Raw genomic sequence first — 20,803 nt, 5'->3', positions numbered from 1 at the left:
CCTTGTGGGAGATAGTTTAGGAATACATTAAGTGAAGCGTGTTTAGGTCTAGTTGACCTGGGTTGGTGATGGGAGGACCAGTGTTTGTGGTACTGTGGCAACGGTTATGTGTTCCTGTGTTGTATTGAGGTTATTTTTTTGCAGTTTTTGTGAATGTTAAAATAAACAAATGTTTAAAACAGATTTACGTTAATTTGAATTTTGCTTGTTTATAGGAAGGTTTTGACAAATTTAGGTCAGGATGGGTGCTATTCCAACATGAAAAGGTCCATGTGCTCGTAACCTGCGACATGCAGACAGAACTCTCAACCAGTGCAGTGGGTTAAGCCTGTGGTTACAGTGTATTTCTGTGTGTTGAAAGTCCAAGTTCTGTTCTTCACATGACTAGGATATGCGTGGTTCAATAGTCTACATACTCACAATATACCTGCAATATTTCTAAATTGTGTAATTATTTTTTTGTGAAAATCCTATTCATCATAAAATCATGTGAATCATATAAGATCAATCTTATTCATGTTGCTGGCTGGTGGGCAAGTGGTTAGGGTGCTTGCTTTTAACACAAGGAAACCAAGGTTTGATCCTTATCTCTAGTACATCACGTGAAGTTCTAGGTTACAATTGGTCTTCAGCAACCAATGCTTGTTATGTCTAACAGGATCTGGACTTGGCTGTCATGGTATCCCAGATGCGTAGATCAACGCTCATGATATCAATCACTGGATTGTCTGGTTCAGAACTTCACATGCATATGTCTCACCTGTTTGTAGTTCCCACCTTGATGAAACAGCCCATCATATGGCAGTGATAATGATGGAGGTCCTGGGTCCTTGAGGGTTTCTCTTGTTGTGTTTCAATCTAGCGACCCCAGGGACTGCATAAGATGGAGGCCAATATTTTCCGAAAATGAATAAAAGTTTCCAAATTTGACTTGTATTTCACCGATAACAGGACCAAAAACGAGGGAGGGGGGCACCGGTGGCCCAGTCGTCTAAGGTGCCGCAATTCGCTGTGCAGAGTTGCGTCCCTTGGGCATGCCAGAAACCTATGATTGTGGGTTCGAATCCCGTTTCACCCCGATTATGTTTCTAGGTTTGTCAGCACCAAGCCCGTGGTTGGTTTCACCGAAGTGGTAAACGTGTGAGACCTGCATCACTTCGGGCTTTTCTCCCACATTAAGCTGACACGCCGTGATATAACTGGAATAATATTAAAGTGGTGTTAAATCCAACTCACTCACTCATTCTAAAACAAGGCGGAGGCTTTAATGCTTCCCTTTACGTTATTGCATTGAATGTAATTTTGAAATACCTCTGAATTTCAGAAAGTGAGAACAATAACACAAAAAACCAAGGGTACTTAGTTTGGCATTCTAGTGTAATCCTCAAACCCCCGTCATCTTTTACTTTTGACATTAGGGCGTGACAGCTCCCTTGATGTTCATGTTTAACTTTGTGTTCGATGTTGATGACAAATTTCATGTGTGTGTTTCTTAGGGGTAATTCCATACCTGTACTGAAGTTTACCCATAACAGAATCATACGAGTCTGTCACTGACTTGGACGTGTGACCAATCTCATTAAAATCAGATCTTCGTTCCCGCTATCGCTAAACAAAGATCTGAGGACATCCCATCAAGGGTCACGTCAGAACGACCTTTCATCCAACCAATCAGAGCGCCGCTTCCCAGATCATGAAAGTGACTGTCGGAAAGTGTTTTCTGATCACATGCAACCACAAAATATTTAACACGGGGTATTCAGAAAGACAGTTACAGGTTTTATGATTATATCCATGCAATCGAGGCCATCTATAAGCCATTCCAGAATGTTCTTCTTATCAGTTTTAATTTTTTTAATCGAGAATACTCAAAATATGTTTCGAAACATAGTCGCCAGTTTGAAACTAGTGTCGTAAAGCTCGAGAAAGCTGCCTTCTGATTGGCTTATGTTGATTTCTTGTCAGTCATTTCATTGGTCGGTCAAAATTCGCGAAAGATCGTTGACGTGACCCGTAATGGGATGTCCTCAGATCTTTGTTCAGCGGTAGCAAAAACTAAGATCTGATTTTAATGAGATTGGACATGAGACAGATGTTGGCGTGGCCCTATTTGGGAAGATCCTGTATTATGACCAATATGTGAGCAAACACACTGCTTGGGTGTAGCTGTGTGGGTAGATCCTGTATTATGACCAATATGTGAGCAAACACACTGCTAGGGTGTAACTGTGTGGGGAGCTCGCATGTCCGGGCAGGTTTTGTGGGGACGGACAAACAGATTTGAATGCTGAGGGGATTTAGGAGGAATGTCCTAATGGTTTCTTGTCCTGTATTGACACTATTGATATTTGTGTCTGTTGGTCAGTGGAGATGGTCAGTTTGAGGGCCGGTGTTGTAAGCTTGGAATTTGCATGGCATGTTTCAAAAGGAGTTGAGATGGTCACTGAAGGTTAGTATTGGGTGTTATTACATAATGGCGTGTGGGCCGGGGTAGGGTGGGGTGTGGTGGGGGCCGGCCTAGTGGTTAAATCGGTCGCTCTTCACGCCAAGGACCTGGGTTTGATTCCCCAGATGGGTACAATGTGTGAAGCCCATTTATGGTGTCCCCTGACGTGATATTGCTGGAATATTACTAAATGTGGCGTAAAACCTCACTCTCACTCACTCACTCACTCACTCACTCACTACATAGCATAAGGTCGGTGGTTTGATCCCCAGCTGTGTCATACCAAAAGACGATAAAAGATGGAACTTGTTGTTTCCTTGCCTGTCCTCGGCATTAAGGGGCTAAAACAAGGACTGGTCAGGCCGGAGTCTGTACTCTGTCTGTGTGGGTTATCCATGTTAAAGTGTTGCATGGTGTCTCAGTGGGCTAGCGCTTCAAAACTGGCATTAGTCCAGACTAGTACAAGCAGCCATACACACACACATTGCAATATAAGTACAATAATCTTGAACACGACTGTAAACCCCATTTCACCTCATGGTAAGATCAGTCAGTTTGTTTTTATGACCTCTTCTAGGAAAGGCGTGACACTGTGATCACTGGATCAAGGCTTACCAGTATATGACCAAGGTCACATGACAAGGATTAGCTCTGGTATATACACAATAGTTGTAACGAAGTATAGCACTGCTCGTTTAATGGCCAACAATACTTGCCGTCTTGGGATTAGCATCTTGTTGCAATTAATAGCAATTGAGTGATTGTGATGGCAATTAGTCCTCTGAGTTGGACGTTAATGAGGACAAGTGTTGTCACGATCAGGTCACTGTGACATAACATTCTTGTGGTGGTGGTCGGCCGTGAGCATGGCATGTTCCTTACGCAGTGGAGATGGTCACGGAAGGTTGGTGTGAGATATGTGGTGTTAGGATGATACTTGTCATAATGATAATCATGATAGTGGTGTTATTGATGTAAAAGTAGCTGACAGTGATAATGATGTCAATATATCATATGATTTGCAGGTTTTCCTGGTGAACACTTATAATAATGATAATCATTCTGTAATGAAAACATCAATAGTTGTAAGATGAGGGATGCTGATGTTGATGATGATGATGTTGATGATGTTGATGTTGTTGATGATGTTGATGTTGATGTTGAGGATGTTGATGTTGAGGATGATAAAGATGATAAGGTTGATAAGGATGTTGATAGATATGCATGCAGCAGCAGAAACTAACAGATTTTGTCCACTAGTCTTTAGAATGACAACATATAGCAAAACCCTTAAAATGTCAAATTACTACTTGTCTTTATGACACCTTTACTACTGGGCAGTGTGGCAAGGACTACAGGACTAGTGCCAATTTCTAACACTGTGCATGAGTTTTCCTAGTTTGGAATATTAATATATGGCTAGAAGAAATACATGAACATTTGACTAGAATATCCTCAAAATATGGTAATTTGCAAAAGCTGTTTACAGGTAAACTATATATATGATATACCTAATGTATGATATACTTAATGTGATCATGTGGGATTATCCAAAACATGCAGTTCATTGATTAATGGAGCAGACACAGGGTTCTAGTTGACAAATCAATTATTCGGTGGTCACCTATATACAATATACAGACCAGGAGTTGAGTTGACCACATCTCGTGTGACTGACACCACTGTCAAAAATCATGTTCACATGCTGCTGGCTGTTTTCATCATGTTTTAAACAGATCATATTCAGATATAGAATCACATAATGAACTCTAGCTTAGAGTTCATCCAGGCGGAACAATATCCCTGTTACCTGACACCTATGAACATCAATATTGCGGTCATGTGACTGACCTCTCATCCAATGGAAAAGCTGTATATCGTGTAAACGTCAAATTAAAAAATTATTTTGAAAATGAACCCAGTGTGATGGGAAATTCTCGAACCTTTGGGAAAATCTAGACTTGCTTCATGTAGAGCTACAACATTACAGTATGGTTGTTTGTTTGTTGTTTAACGCTGCACTCATCAATATTCCAGCTATGTGACGGCGGTCTGTAAATAATTGAGTCTACACCACACAATCAAGTGATTGACATCATGAGCATCGATCTTGCGATTGGGATCGATGACATGCTTTAACAAAGCCAGCAAGCTCGACCACCCGATCCTGTTATTTGTCTCTTAGGACAAGCATGGTCGCCTTTTAAGACAAGCATGGGTTGCTGAAGACCTATTCTCCCCTGGATCTTCACGGGTCCATTACAGTATTGGCTTGGCGGAAGGCAAAATAGGTTCAGGGGCTGTGAGACAGTCTACTATTGATTAAGATTCACAATGAGATCAAGTAATTCTGGTCTGCCTGTCATTTACAGTTCACCTAGGCTACTCATTGGCCAACTCCACAATAATCATGACCATGCTACTGTACAGCAACTGGAAATGTCAAAACCAAAACTGCTACAAAAATAAAAAGTTCTAAAAAGTAATGTTGCTGAAATGATTATGTGTTTGTAAAGTTTAAAATCTTGTCACTTTGTAAGAATATCAGTCAAACTCATTTTTATGAGGATCAGAAACAAGACTTTGCTTCTGAATCCAGTTTCTGGAAGCAGTGGTGGTGTAGCCCTGTGGTTAAAGCGTTTGCTCTTCAAGCTGGAGGCCTGGGTTTGATTCCCGACATGGGTTCACACTCATTCCTGGTTCCCCCTGCCATAATAGGGCAGGAATATTACTAAGAGCGGCATAAAATTATACTCCTGTACTAAACATTTATAGAAATATCCACTCATGAAGTATACAATATTTAAGATTGCTCTGGAGATGCTGGCAGTATTGATCGAGGACCGTCAATCTAGTTATAGTAGTTTTGAAATGAAGCATTAGACTAAGACTGGGTCGGGCCATGTTGACTTGGAGCTGCTAGTTACATAAACTTGCCAAGTGTACTTCTCTCACAGATATATATCTCCACGCCCACCCTGACTCTTGTCTATAAGATCAGATTTAATGTCCGGTGTGATATACAGCTTTGTGTGACCTTCACTGGGTGGAGGGTTTATGTGTATACCTACTCCCCTCCTTGAGACTTGAGACCTGTGTCCAATGTGAAGTGTTACTCTATCAGATTGTGTATCTGTTCAAGAGTTGCTGTTTGAGAGGGTCATGATCTTGCATTAATCATTTTTGGGTTAAACTTTTCTGGGGATTGTTTTGTGCGGGTATTACTTGGTTAGTAGTATTTGTGGTACGTTTGGTGATGTTTTGTGGTAACTTTGGTGATGTTTTGTGGTAACTATGGTGATGTTTTATGGTAACCATGGTGATGTTTTGTGGTAACTTTGGTGATGTTTTGTGGTAACTATGGTGATGTTTTGTGGTAGCTGGGGATGTTTTGTGGTAACTGTGGGGATGTTTTGTGGTAACGATGGTGATGTTTTGTGGTAACCATGGGGATGTTTTGTGGTAACTATGGTGATGTTTATGACAGGTTATATTCTAATGCTTTGTTTTAATAAAAGTGCAAGGGACCTCACACTGTTGAACTCGAATAATATGGGTACATACAAACATTAATAATTTGAGCAAATCATAATGACAATGTGACTTTCTTCGTTTCTTTAGAATGTTACAAGGAATGGCCTCTGATAAATATAAATACCTAATGCCATGCAACTGACATATGTTAAGGAGCAATGGAATAGCTCAGTGGGGAGAACCAGGTTTAAATCTCTACATGGGTACAATGTGTGAAGTCCATTCTTGGTCTACCCTGCTGTGGTATGAATGGGCGATTTAACAAATTTTGATTCTATTTCTTCTATAACTTCACCAATACTGAAAAATATCTAAAAGACATTTTGGATGACAGGAGATGTCATAGAATATGAACCAATGTGAAACCCTGTAGACTCACTCACCGAGAAGTCATAAGAGTTACCTGCCCTTGTCTTTTATAAAATTGATGTGAATTAACCACCAGCCTTACTCTGTTGGCTGGCTGTCTTGGTGTTACTTTTGACCCAAGTTGTTTGCCTACTGCACGTATGTGATCTACACCACCTGAGGTGATTTTGACGATTGTTGATATTTAACACATTGTGTTTGCATGATTGCTAGATTGAGTATACTGGTTATATTAAGGACATTGATTTTTGTCGAGTTGTTTTAGCAACAATCACGCAACTAAACTTTGTTGAGAAGGATTCCAGAATGAAATGGTTAATGAGGACACGGGTGGTCTGTCGTCTAAGACGTCGCAATTCACTGTGCAGAGTTGTGTCCCTCAGGCATGCCTGGAACCTATGATTGTGGGTTCGAATCTTGGTTTGCCCTGATTATGTTTCCTGGTTTAATAGCACCACACACATATTCCTGGGTTTCAAGTGGTAAACGTGGAAGACAGCATCATTCTCTGGTTTCCTCCTACATCAAGTTTACAAGCTGTAAATATCTGAAATTCAGTTCAAATTTGCATTGAACCAAACTCACTCACTCACTCACTCACTCACTCACTCACTCACTCACTGTTTCAGTCTCGGTTCATGGAGCGTCACCGTAAGATGATGGACAACTTCATGGCCGACCGGACCCAGGAGGCCGAGGAGCTCAAGGCCAAGCAGGAGGCCGAGCTTCAACAGCTGAAGGACCAACTCATCTCACGGGATGCTGAAGTTGCTCGACTCACAAGTCAACATGCCGAGGAGCTTGAGACAGTCACACGCTTACAGACAGAGGCGGATGCTGAGAACAGTGATGATGAAAGGAAGAGACGGGATGGAGAGAAGGATGAAAATGATGGAGATAAGGATGAGAGTGATGGAGAGAAGGAGAGACAAACTGAATTGATAGAGAGACACAAGGGAGAGATGGAGGAAGTGGAAAACAAGTGGAAGAAACAACTTGAAGGTGGGTTGTGTTATGTTGTAGTTTATTTTCGTAAGCCAATTGTAGAAACTCATTTGAATCTCTTGCTTCTGAGCGAAGTTGTTTGAATATTTTTGGTCTTGTTGTGAGTTCTTGATAGGGTGTGGGGTGGTTGGGTAGCCTAGTGGTTAAAGCGTTCGCTCGTCACGCCGAGGACCTGGGATTCCCCATGTGGGCAAAATGTGTGAAACCCATATATGGTGTTCCCCGCCATGATATTGCTGGAATAGTGCCAATAGCAGCGTAAAAACATACTCACTCACTCACTTACTGACTCTTGATTGGGTGTAATAGATAATTCCTGAGCAGAATCGATGCCCCGTGCATCAAGAGGATTGCGCACCTCTTGCCCGAAGACGTGGATAGATGCTCATGCTATCAGCCACTAGTTTGGCCATTACTTGAGTATTTACATGCTACATGTTGTCATATTGCTGACTGAGGCATACTATGTTTGGCAAGCAGAATTCCTGGTGGGGCTTTGGTCCTTCGACACAGTGGCAAGTGACTGTGTTTAAATATGCTTCTGTTAACCCAGCAGTGAATGGGTACCTGGTAGGATGAGATGGTAGTCAGACTGTTAACCTTCTATTTCCAACCATTGTCTGACAGTCGTGTGAGATCACCTAACTGTGGCCGCTGAATTTAACATTTCCTAATATATTACCTCTATTACGTTACTGCCATAAATCCTATAATTTGGCTATCATCTCACTAAATTGCAGTATTCTTCTCTGTCAACTATCCGTAAGCAGTTTTGTAAAAAATAGTGTTCATCTCGAAAGCGGGACACCAACATCTTTCCTGTGTGTGTTTGCAATATTTGAATTTAGTCTCGGTCACTGTTGTCTTGATGTTGAGTGTTGGGTGTCCTTGGGTGTCCTTGGGTGTCCTTGGAATGTTGACGTGTGTATATGTCCTGTGCACAGCGCACAGGTCACAAACTGGTGAAATTAAACAATGTTGGTTGAGGAAAGTCCTTGGATTGGTGACCACATTTTGGCAGCTTGGCCCCTGAGAGTTTCTGAGGCTTGTTCTACACTGAAGCACATGTAACACATGTGCCTTCTCCTTGGGCAAGTGACTTTTTCAAAATGTGCCCCTGTTCACCCAGCAGTGAATGGGTACCCGGTAGGATGAGATGGCAGTATGGTTGTTACCCTTATAGCGCCTTACAGGCAGCTATGGTTGGATACTCCCTAGGGAGCTGAGAATGATTGCTGAGTGCACATTGATCCAGTGACCGGGGTAATAATAGCACTTTGAGCATGCCCCTGAGCAGTGTGGAAATAGGGCAATATAAATGGCCTATCATTATTATTACTATTGTTTATTATCTGATGTCATGTTCTGCTCAGAGCTGAAGGCTGCCCACGAGGATGAGATGTCCGCGGCTGCCATGGACACAGAGGCGGTCAAGGCCGAGTTAGAGACCGCCCACCAGAGGGAGCTGCAAGATCTAGAGACACGTCTGTCTCGGTCCCACCAGACGGAGATGGAAGACCTCTGTTCTGAGCACCAGCACAAGATGGACCAGCTCCTCAGACAACAGGTAGCGTGTTAGCATTAATTTTGTGACCAACCTTGAGATAAGTGACCTTGTGGGTGAAAAATCATATTTTGATGTTTCATTACATTTAAAAACTACAGCATCTTTAGAACACAAAAATACAATTCATAAGCTTCAATTCATATTTATTACAGAGATACATGACATCACACATGGCTATAGTTGACCTTTTTATGATGTCATAGCACAATTGTATCCTGGTGCCCATAAGGTCCCTTTTCTCATGGTGGGTCACGTTTATGAATCTTGAACATTTATTATTTAAATACCCTAAATTGAAATCCAAGTTTTTTAGAAGATTATTAAGAAAATGTTAATGAAAAGAATATTAAGCAACCTATGCTGTCGTCCAAGGTGCTGCAGTTCATTGTGCAGACTTACCTCCCTTGACCGGCACATTTTCAGTTCAGGATTAGATGTTGTACTTTGTGACTTCCGAGACAGAAGATTGTCTTTGTGTGATTGGTGGATGATAAGTGCTTGATTTATAAACATGAGAAAGGGAGTAAGAGACATAATGGTGTTTGAATGACTTTACTCCAACTGAGTGCCACCGTTGTCTGACACGCCGTGATAGGACTGAGACTGGTCGAAGCGGCGTTATTTCCTAATTCCTCATTAATGGCCTTGTATTTCCTCAGAATGACCAGAGCCGTGTCCAGCACCAGGAATCTCTTGACCAGGATGACCAGGATGAGGGGCTGAGGGAGGCGATGCGAGAAGTGTCTGAGGTGGTTCTGCCGTCACAGACGACGCCACTCGTGAGTTGAATCATGTTGGTTCTTGTTTAATGCATTGAGTCAGCTCTGTCCAAGACCAGAAATGTTGAAGGCTCAGAAGGACTTGTGTCTCCCTTTGTGACAGGCCTCAGCTGGTCGGGAGATTAGCCTGGAGGTTATGGTGTTTGCTGTGACACTGAGGGTCTGGGTTTGATTTTCCACGTTCGTAGCACATCTGTGGTGTGTCTCCCATGATATTGCTGGAGTACTGCTAAACTGGTGTAGAACCTAATACACTCACATATCGTAATAACTTTCTGAAAATGTAAGACTTTCAGTGGACTAGGTAGGATGGTAGTGTTTTTTGTGACACTGTGCTTCTCATTTCTACAGCTGAGTGCGACCGATTTGGACTCAACCCTGGAGAGTGAGGTGTCTGGGGCTGAAGGGGACCACCTCATGAAGAGCACCCCCCGGGACCCGGGGCCTGAGGCTGGGAGCAGCAGGGGCAGCACCCCGGATGAGATGCTGGCCACACGGTCCTTCGCTGAAGTTGTGCGAGGGATTCCCCCGATTGTGTCCGAGGAAGAGATGAGGGAGAAAGAGGAAAGGATCCATCAGGTGAGGAGAAGAATCAATGTACAGAGAAATCCTGATAGTCTGAGCCCTGTTATCGCAGACTCTATTGTTTGGCTCAAAATTTCCAATCCAGTATGGTCCTTGCAACATGCAATAGAATAGAAAGATTGGTCCCCAAGGGTCAGGGTGTATTGGGCTTTGTGTATTGTGTATTGTGTATTGTGTTTTGTGCATTGTGTTTTGTGCATTGTTCATTGTTCTTTGTGTTTTGTCCATTGTGTATTGTCCTGCTTCAGCTGGAGGAGGAGGTGAGGACGTTGTGAGCAAGGCTGGAGAGTGGAGAGCGAGTGTATTGTGTATTGTGCATTGTGTATTGTGCATTGTGTATTGTGTATTGTGCATTGTGTATTGTGTGTTGTGTATTGTCCTGCTTCAGCTGGAGGAGGAGGTGAGGACGTTGTGAGCAAGGCTGGAGAGTGGAGAGCGAGTGTATTGTGTATTGTGCATTGTGCATTGTCCTGCTTCAGCCCGGCTGGAGAGTGGAGAGCGAGTGTATTGTGTATTGTGTATTGTGCATTGTGTATTGTGTATTGTGCATTGTGTATTGTGCATTGTGTATTGTGTATTGTGTATTGTGCATTGTGCATTGTGTATTGTGTATTGTGTATTGTGTGTTGTATATTGTGCATTGTCCTGCTTCAGCTGGAGGAGGAGGTGAGGAAGTTGCGAGCCCGGCTTGAGAGTGGAGAGCGAGTGTATTGTGTATTGTGCATTGTGCATTGTCCTGCTTCAGCCCGGCTGGAGAGTGGAGAGCGAGTGTATTGTGTATTGTGCATTGTGTATTGTGTATTGTGCATTGTGTATTGTGTATTGTGTATTGTGTATTGTCCTGCTTCAGCTGGAGGAGGAGGTGAGGACGTTGTGAGCAAGGCTGGAGAGTGGAGAGCGAGTGTATTGTGTATTGTGCATTGTGCATTGTCCTGCTTCAGCCCGGCTGGAGAGTGGAGAGCGAGTGTATTGTGTATTGTGCATTGTGTATTGTGTATTGTGTATTGTGTATTGTGTATTGTCCTGCTTCAGCTGGAGGAGGAGGTGAGGACGTTGTGAGCAAGGCTGGAGAGTGGAGAGCGAGTGTATTGTGTATTGTGCATTGTGCATTGTCCTGCTTCAGCCCGGCTGGAGAGTGGAGAGCGAGTGTATTGTGTATTGTGCATTGTGTATTGTGTATTGTGTATTGTGTATTGTGTATTGTGTATTGTCCTGCTTCAGCTGGAGGAGGAGGTGAGGACGTTGTGAGCAAGGCTGGAGAGTGGAGAGCGAGTGTATTGTGTATTGTGCATTGTGCATTGTCCTGCTTCAGCCCGGCTGGAGAGTGGAGAGCGAGTGTATTGTGTATTGTGCATTGTGTATTGTGTATTGTGCATTGTGTATTGTGCATTGTGTATTGTGTATTGTGTATTGTGTATTGTGCATTGTGCATTGTCCTGCTTCAGCCCGGCTGGAGAGCGGAGAGCGAGTGTATTGTGTATTGTGCATTGTGTATTGTGCATTGTGTATTGTGTATTGTGCATTGTGCATTGTGTATTGTGTATTGTGCATTGTGCATTGTGTATTGTGTATTGTGTATTGTGTATTGTCCTGCTTCAGCTGGAGGAGGAGGTGAGGACGTTGTGAGCAAGGCTGGAGAGTGGAGAGCGAGTGTATTGTGTATTGTGCATTGTGCATTGTCCTGCTTCAGCCCGGCTGGAGAGTGGAGAGCGAGTGTATGTGTATTGTGTATTGTGCATTGTGTATTGTGTATTGTGCATTGTGTATTGTGCATTGTGTATTGTGTATTGTGTATTGTGTATTGTCCTGCTTCAGCTGGAGGAGGAGGTGAGGACGTTGTGAGCAAGGCTGGAGAGTGGAGAGCGAGTGTATTGTGTATTGTGCATTGTGCATTGTCCTGCTTCAGCCCGGCTGGAGAGTGGAGAGCGAGTGTATTGTGTATTGTGCATTGTGTATTGTGTATTGTGCATTGTGTATTGTGTAATGTGTATTGTGTATTGTCCTGCTTCAGCTGGAGGAGGAGGTGAGGACGTTGTGAGCAAGGCTGGAGAGTGGAGAGCGAGTGTATTGTGTATTGTGCATTGTGCATTGTCCTGCTTCAGCCCGGCTGGAGAGTGGAGAGCGAGTGTATTGTGTATTGTGCATTGTGTATTGTGTATTGTGCATCGTGTATTGTGCATTGTGTATTGTGTATTGTGTATTGTGCATTGTGCATTGTGTATTGTGCATTGTGTATTGTGCATTGTCCTGCTTCAGCCCGGCTGGAGAGTGGAGAGCGAGTGTATTGTGTATTGTGCATTGTGCATTGTGTATTGTGTATTGTGTATTGTGCATTGTCCTGCTTCAGCCCGGCTGGAGAGTGGAGAGCGAGTGTATTGTGTATTGTGCATTGTGTATTGTGTATTGTGTATTGTGTATTGTGTATTGTGTGTTGTATATTGTGCATTGTCCTGCTTCAGCTGGAGGAGGAGGTGAGGACGTTGCGAGCCCGGTTGGAGAGTGGAGAGCGAGTGTATGTGTATTGTGCATTGTTTATTGTGTATTGTGTATTGTGTATTGTGCATTGTGTATTGTGTATTGTGTATTGTGCATTGTCCTGCTTCAGCCCGGCTGGAGAGTGGAGAGCGAGTGTATTGTGTATTGTGCATTGTGTATTGTGTATTGTGTATTGTGTATTGTGTGTTGTATATTGTGCATTGTCCTGCTTCAGCTGGAGGAGGAGGTGAGGACGTTGCGAGCCCGGTTGGAGAGTGGAGAGCGAGTGTATGTGTATTGTGCATTGTTTATTGTGTATTGTGTATTGTGTATTGTGCATTGTGTATTGTGTGTTGTATATTGTGCATTGTCCTGCTTCAGCTGGAGGAGGAGGTGAGGACGTTGCGAGCCCGGTTGGAGAGTGGAGAGCGAGTGTATGTGTATTGTGCATTGTTTATTGTGTATTGTGTATTGTGCATTGTGTATTGTGTATTGTGCATTGTGTATTGTGTATTGTGTATTGTGTATTGTCCTGCTTCAGCTGGAGGAGGAGGTGAGGACGTTGTGAGCAAGGCTGGAGAGTGGAGAGCGAGTGTATTGTGTATTGTGCATTGTGCATTGTCCTGCTTCAGCCCGGCTGGAGAGTGGAGAGCGAGTGTATTGTGTATTGTGTATTGTGCATTGTGTATTGTGTATTGTGCATTGTGTATTGTGTATTGTGCATTGTGTATTGTGTATTGTGTATTGTGCATTGTGCATTGTGTATTGTGCATTGTGTATTGTGCATTGTCCTGCTTCAGCCCGGCTGGAGAGTGGAGAGCGAGTGTATTGTGTATTGTGTATTGTGCATTGTGCATTGTGTATTGTGTATTGTGTATTGTGCATTGTCCTGCTTCAGCCCGGCTGGAGAGTGGAGAGCGAGTGTATTGTGTATTGTGCATTGTGTATTGTGTATTGTGTATTGTGTATTGTGTATTGTGTATTGTGTGTTGTATATTGTGCATTGTCCTGCTTCAGCTGGAGGAGGAGGTGAGGACGTTGCGAGCCCGGTTGGAGAGTGGAGAGCGAGTGTATGTGTATTGTGCATTGTGTATTGTGTATTGTGTATTGTGTATTGTGCATTGTGTATTGTGTATTGTGTATTGTGCATTGTCCTGCTTCAGCCCGGCTGGAGAGTGGAGAGCGAGTGTATTGTGTATTGTGTATTGTGTATTGTGTATGTGTATTGTGTATTGTGCATTGTGTATTGTGTATTGTGCATTGTGCATTGTGTATTGTGTATTGTGTATTGTGCATTGTGTATTGTGTATTGTGCATTGTGCATTGTGTATTGTGTATTGTGCATTGTGTATTGTGTATTGTCCTGCTTCAGCTGGAGGAGGAGGTGAGGACGTTGCGAGCCCGGCTGGAGAGTGGAGAGCGAGTGTATTGTGTATTGTGTGTTGTATATTGTGCATTGTCCTGCTTCAGCTAGAGGAGGAGGTGAGGAAGTTGCGAGCCCGGCTTGAGAGTGGAGAGCGAGTGTATTGTGTATTGTGTGTTGTATATTGTGCATTGTCCTGCTTCAGCTGGAGGAGGAGGTGAGGAAGTTGCGAGCCCGGCTGGAGAGTGGAGAGCGAGTGTATGTATATTGTGCATTGTGTATTCTGTATTGTGTATTGTCCTGCTTCAGCTGGAGGAGGAGGTGAGGACGTTGCGAGCCCGGCTGGAGACTGAGGAGAGTGAGGAGCAGCTGCTGACGGGGAGGAGAGCTCGAGAGGCGGAGGAGGAGGGCAACCTGGTGATGATGCTCCGGGGCGACCTGGACAGGATCAGCGCTGAAAGGTCCGCCAGCTTCTTCCTTAGACGATTTGTATTTTCACTTGTAACTACAGTGATTTGTCTGGAAACAAATGGTGTTTTGATGATAATGTTTTGGTCATTATCAAATATGAACAAAATCTTTAGGACAGTTTTGATGCCAATATGTCAATGTCAGTAAGCTGATCTGAAAGCCTGAACTATCCTGTTTTCACTTGAGCTAATGTATTCTTGAGTTTCCCCACCATTATTTATCAACAATGTCAGCAGTGCCACTGAGCAATTTAAACCCATAACTTTGGGATAAGTCCCGTGAAGATCCGGGGTAGAATAGGTCTTCAGCAACCCATGCTTGTCGTAACAGGCGACTGACAGGATCGGGTGGTCAAGCTCGATGACTTGGTTGATGCATGTCATTGTATCCCAAATGTATAGATCGATGCTCATGATATCAATCACTGGATTGCCTGGTTCAGACTTAATTATTTACATACGGCCTTCATATAGCTGGAATATTGCTGAGAGCAACATTAAACAACAAACAAACAAACACACAAACTTTGGAATAAGATGCTTTAGGTTTCTATGACTACACTGATGCTCCCATGTTGGTGCAGCCGATTCCCCTCATTTGCTTGTTACCTGGATACGTGAACGTAGGGATGCTTCTCTTCAGGGATGCCGTGCAGAATGCCAATGACCGTCTGCTCCAAGTACTGACGGATTCTGTCAAGAACTATGTGTCAGTGGAAGACATCATCAACAAGAAACTGACACGCCTGGTCAACCAGTCAGGGTCAAGGTCAAGGCCGTCCAGTGGAACGTCCCGGGAGGATGGGCGTGGGACGGATACTGATGGGCACAGGGAGAGTCGAGGACATGAATTTGGAGCCAGAGCTCCCTCACCGAGAAGTGACAGAGGTAAGTCTCACAGCCCCGCCCTAAGTCAGCTCCAAACTTAGTGCTCGCATTATTATCTCAAAGTGATCTTGGCAATCTCTGCTTTCCTCAATGTGATCTTAGCAATCTCTAGGGATGGCTAAGAAGGTCGATAATCGGAATTATCGTTGATGGGAAGAAACAATATCAATATGAGATTTTTTTCATCGATAATAACTTACAGAAACTATTGTAATGAAATAAAGTTTAGATTTACCGACTTGTAATTGCCAATCATGTCAATTGTCGAAGACAGAAAGCAACCTGTTTTTGTTATATCTCAAATGTCCACAAAGTAATCCATGTATAAATGTGTCACTGCTCACCAGTGACCTGAGATATGTTGATTTCTTTTGGGACTTCCTGGCACATTTGCTGATGGATACTTCTCCGATATTTATCAATAATTGACCAATATTTAGTAAGTGATTATCGATCTCCATGATCTATGTCGATAGCCAGCCCAACCAATCTCTCAAGGTCATCTTAGCACCGACAATGTTGTAACGGAGACATTTTGGTACATTTTGGACTTATGATGATGTAGCACTATCACGCATCTGTTCTGACTCTGTATCCAGACCAGATCCCCCGAATCCCTGTCTTATTGATATAGCCAACAGATATTGGACAGTGTGTGTCATCTTTCCCCAACATCATCGTTTCTTTCTCAGGCTGTCAACCAAACCCAAGATTGATCATTCACAAGATGTTGTTTTGTATTATAGCTGTTAATCCTGCTGACTATGGCTTAAAACAACATTCACTCATTGACTGTAAGGATTCTCGGTTAGAACAGATCTATAACAACCTATGCCGGACCTGAAAGGCAACTCAATAGATCGGGTGGTCAGACTCGGTGATTTGGTTGATGGCGTGTTTTGTTATCAGTCACTGGATTGTCTGGTCCAGATGTGATTATTAACAGACTGCTGTCATATAGCTGGAATATTACTTGGTGCAGCGTTAAACAACAAACACACACACTGTTCTGACTTTGTATTGTAAGTTGAACTTGTGTGTTTGTTTGTTGTTTAACGCCGAACTCAGCAAAATTCCAGCTATATGACAGCGGCCTGTAGATAATCAAATCATGACATCATGAGGATTGATCTTTGTGATTGAGATACGATGACATGCATCAACCAAGTCAGTGAGTCTGACTACCTCATCCTGTGAGTCGCCTCTTATGACAAGCATGGGTTGCTGAAGTCCAATTTTAACCTCGAATCTTCTCAGCATGCTGAAAGTGTGATTACCGTATTCGACGTAATAAGCGCCCAGGGCGCTCTGAAAATTAGAAATAGGGGGCTCTTATTAGAATATTATTTTGGTGGAAAGAGTTGAAAGATAAATTTCATGGTTTATGCTGACGGCCTGACTGTTCATATACGATAGATATATTTTTCCAGAATTTAATTGCCCATAATTAAGAGTGCATATAACACACGAGTGCGTATTATACACGATAAATAGGTCTTGTGTACATTGATCAATCGGAAGTGGTGCTAATTGGGATTGTTCACTTGCCAATATATTAGCAAATATCGCCGTGGGCGCTTATTACGTCGAATACGGTATATATATATTGGTGATATTCCTCAGCTGACACTAGCCAGGACAGCACGGCTCTGGAGGAGACGAGTATTCTGTCCAACAACACAGATGAGGGGCTCGACCTGTCCCAGAGACTCACAGAGAGCATCTTCACAGGACCGGAACTCGATGCCGAGGGAGAGGAGATTCTCTCAGGTTTGTCTCCCTTGTATTCTGAGTAGTGGAACACTGCAGTCTTGTGTTACAGATACTCATTTCATAATCGCCATCTTGCTTATATAGGGATGGTTGGGTAGCCTTATATAAGCAATCGTTGTCACTACAAGACCTGGGTTCTTTTCACCACATTTCAACCAAAGAATAATGTCTCCACTGTGATCTAGCTGGAATATTACTAAAGCAACATATAACCACACTCTGAGATTTTAGCCACTACTTACAAGTCTGAGTCTAGTAAAAGTTTGTTCATTCTTGCAAGCTCATTATATCACTATAATCTACTTAAAACATGCATGAAATTCTCATATCTCATATCCAATACCACCATTTTCAGTCTAAGTCAAAGTCTTTGCCATGGAAACTCGAAAAAAATTTTTTTTGAATAATCCCAAACTATCAAAAGGCACCAGTTCACCACTAGACCTATCAATGTGCCAAGTTTGGTTAAGATATCTCTCGTCGTTTTTGAGTTCTGCTCTGGAAATGAAACTTGACGGGCAGACGAAACGTGGACGGACAGCACCATTTCCTTTTTCCCCCTTCCACATTGTGGCGGGGAATAACAATGCCAAGAGCCAGGTTGGGACTTGTGGTCTCAAATGTTTCTGGCATGAACTGTAACCGCAACTCATGTACTGACTGGTGCAGAACCCCCTAGTCCTCACTGCTGTTGTCCCTGTCTCCCAGATGCCCGGGGCAGGCTGCAGACCTCGGTGAACAGCCTGCTGGAGATGATTGAGAAGACTACGCAGCAGCTGATGGAGGCCAAGCACACGCAGCAGGAGCTGGTCGACACGCTGGCCTCCCGCAGCACCGAGGCCGAGGTGCTGCAGGCGCGCTGCACCGACATTGATGACCGACTGCGCGAGGAGGTCGCCGCCAAGGAGTACCTGTCACTGGAGCTACACAAGGCAGAAGGTACGGGGCAGGGCAGCATGTGGTTGGGTGGGGTGTGGTGGGATGGGGTGGGGTTGTGTGTTACGTGGAGGGGTGTGGTGTGGTGGCGTTGAGGTGTGGTGTGGTGGGGTTGGGGTGTGGTGGGGCACAATGGGGTGGGGTATGTGGAGGGATGTGGTGGGGTTGGGGTATGGTGGGGCACGGTAGGGTGTGTTATGTGGAGGGGTGTGGTGTGGTGGGGTTGGGGTGTGGTGGGGCACAGTAGGGTGTGGTATGTGGAGGGATGTGGTGGGGTTGGGGTATGGTGGGGCACGGTAGGGTTTGGTATGTGGAGGGTTGTGGTGGGGTCGAGGTATGGAGGGGCACGGTAGGGTGTTGTATGTGGAGAGGTGTGGTGGTGTGGTGGTGTGGGGTGGGATGCAGTGGAGTGGGATGGGGTGTGGTGGTCAGGTGTGGGGCAGGGTGGGTTGGGGATTGGATGTTGGGTGAGGTAACTGTCCTTGGACCAAGATAAAAGCTGAGGAGAAGGGGTTGGATGTTGTCTAGGGGTTGAGGTAGAGTGGGATGTTGGGGAGTATTTGTTTCATCACTCTTCCAAGTAAATGAAGCATTGGATGGTCAACTGAGTTAATTACAAGGGTGACCCAACTAAGGCAGCAGAGGGTCCAAGATGAGTTCCTAGTGTAGGCTGGCATCCTATTCTTACGATCAGTTGGGCAAGATTTCCACTGAAACTCTGTATTTGTACATGTGAGATTCTTTTGTCCAGGCTTGATATCAGGATACGCCACGGAGAGGGACGGCCTGGAGCAGAGGCTGGAGTGTCTCGAGGAACAACGGCAAGGACTGGCCATCGACCTCGAGACCACGCGCAACAAGCTACAGGAGTTCCAGAATGCCCACCACGAGATCCAGTCCCGGCAGGAGTCGGTCGATCGGCAGGAACAGATCCTGAGGGAAAATGTCGGCCAGGAGACACAAGGTTTCCGTGACTACCAATTCCTTCTTGTGCCGTTTGGTGTCTTTGTTGGTGCTTACCTCTTACGTGATTGGCTGCAAATGGCCAATAACCTTTGAACTTGTGAACTTTGAACTTTTGGTGTGAAAATACCTGATTGATGATGCTGAGACGTTTATGTACACCTTTTTACATAATATATCATTCAGGATCTCGTCACCAAAATTTGGTTGACTGGCTATAATTGCAAAAGCAGATATATTTTATTTTATTTTCATTTGTTGTGTAAAAAGTGAGTACTTGGTAGCTAAAGGTGCATTTGTAATAGTTTTATTGCTGAACATATCCTTGTTGACTATACACATTCATGTAGATAAACACTCTTTGCGGGTTTTAGTTCAATCGGATTTAACTTGCCGCCTCATTGGTCAATATTTTGGCATTTGTTGCATACAGACGGTTGTTTGTGACATTATATTTTATGACATTTTATTGCAATATGTGTTATATTTTTGATGACTATTTATCATTTACTACTGTTGACGATATTTAATGTCGGAAAGCTTTACACAGCATCGCGTCTGTTTACAATGTTGTTATTTGTTATTTTGTTCATTGTAATGCATAGTCCACAAGTGAGTGATATTTATGAATCAAAATAGAGAAAAGTTTGAGTTACACTTACAACGGAACCGTATTCCTGTTTCCATGGTGACTGTAGAACTTCACTTTCATGGTGTTGGAGAGGTCAATAAAGTTTAAAATGGCGAATATTTTGTGTGATTTCTGACGGAAAGTAAGAGATAAGATTTGGCTAGAAAGTATGAACCAAGTTATCAGTTGAAAGGAACCTTGAAGACCACAGTGTAATACCTGACATAACGAGCTAGGAATACCTAGAGATGCAAAGTAAATAACAGGGAGCTCAACACTGAAAGGGGAACAACTCTGTAGGAAATATATAAGTTGTATTGACACTACAATTGTTTGGGCAACCCAGTAGAAGTATTTTGTGTTTCGGTTCAAGATAACCAGTATTTCAGATCAGACTGTTTGGAAGACATTGATGATTTTTTCCAGAATGTCTTTGCCATTATTAACTCAGCCATTCAGCATCAGTAACTAACACGTGGAGGGGAGGGTTACCATGGTTTGTGATGGCCCTGTTACAGCATGAGCAGTTGACTTGAAGGCTTTATGAGCCACTCAGGCAAGTAGCAAGGACATTAGCTTGCCTTGACGAACTTGCCCGGATGAACTGCCCCGACCAACTTGCCCCGACCAACTTGCCCAGACCAACTTGCCCGGGTGAACTTGCCCTGATGAACTTGCCCTTATGAACTTGCCCTTATGAACTTGCCCGGATGAACTTGCCCGGATGAACTTGCCCTGACGAACTTGCCCTGACAAACTGGCCCCGATGAACTTGCCCCGATGAACTTGCCCTGACGAACTTGCCCTGACGAACTTGCCCCGATGAACTTGCCCTGACGAACTTGCCCCGACGAACTTGCCCCGACGAACTTGCCCCGACGAACTTGCCCTGACAAACTTGCCCAGGTGAACTTGCCCTGAGGAACTTGCCCTGAGGAACTTGCCCCGACGAACTTGCCCTCACGAACTTGCCCCGACGAACTTGCCCTGAGGAACTTGCACTGATGAACTTGCCCTGA

The 20,803-nt window shown here is 43.9% G+C and overlaps 1 protein-coding gene across 5 annotated transcripts in view; it reads left to right on the top strand.

Annotated features, from left to right (window-relative positions):
- LOC124141589 (A-kinase anchor protein 9-like) overlaps positions 1 to 20,803 on the top strand; it is a 193,607-nt gene that overhangs the window by 104,230 nt on the left and 68,574 nt on the right. For all 5 annotated transcript variants that reach the window (XM_048383254.1, XM_048383253.1, XM_048383255.1 and 2 more), the window contains 9 exons: positions 6,979 to 7,351; positions 8,728 to 8,921; positions 9,581 to 9,700; positions 10,052 to 10,279; positions 14,433 to 14,584; positions 15,237 to 15,481; positions 17,105 to 17,251; positions 17,963 to 18,193; positions 18,942 to 19,154. In XM_048383254.1, coding sequence (XP_048239211.1) covers positions 6,979 to 7,351; positions 8,728 to 8,921; positions 9,581 to 9,700; positions 10,052 to 10,279; positions 14,433 to 14,584; positions 15,237 to 15,481; positions 17,105 to 17,251; positions 17,963 to 18,193; positions 18,942 to 19,154 — 1,903 coding nt within the window. The remainder of the gene's footprint in view (positions 1 to 6,978; positions 7,352 to 8,727; positions 8,922 to 9,580; positions 9,701 to 10,051; positions 10,280 to 14,432; positions 14,585 to 15,236; positions 15,482 to 17,104; positions 17,252 to 17,962; positions 18,194 to 18,941; positions 19,155 to 20,803) is intronic.

This window comes from Haliotis rufescens, unplaced genomic scaffold, assembly GCF_023055435.1.
Source record: "Haliotis rufescens isolate VD_foot unplaced genomic scaffold, xgHalRufe1.0.p SCAF_46, whole genome shotgun sequence".
In the NCBI taxonomy this organism is placed as follows: Eukaryota; Metazoa; Mollusca; class Gastropoda; order Lepetellida; family Haliotidae; genus Haliotis; species Haliotis rufescens.
Note: the sequence above shows the minus strand (reverse complement) of the source record. Positions and strands in the feature narration are given on the sequence as shown.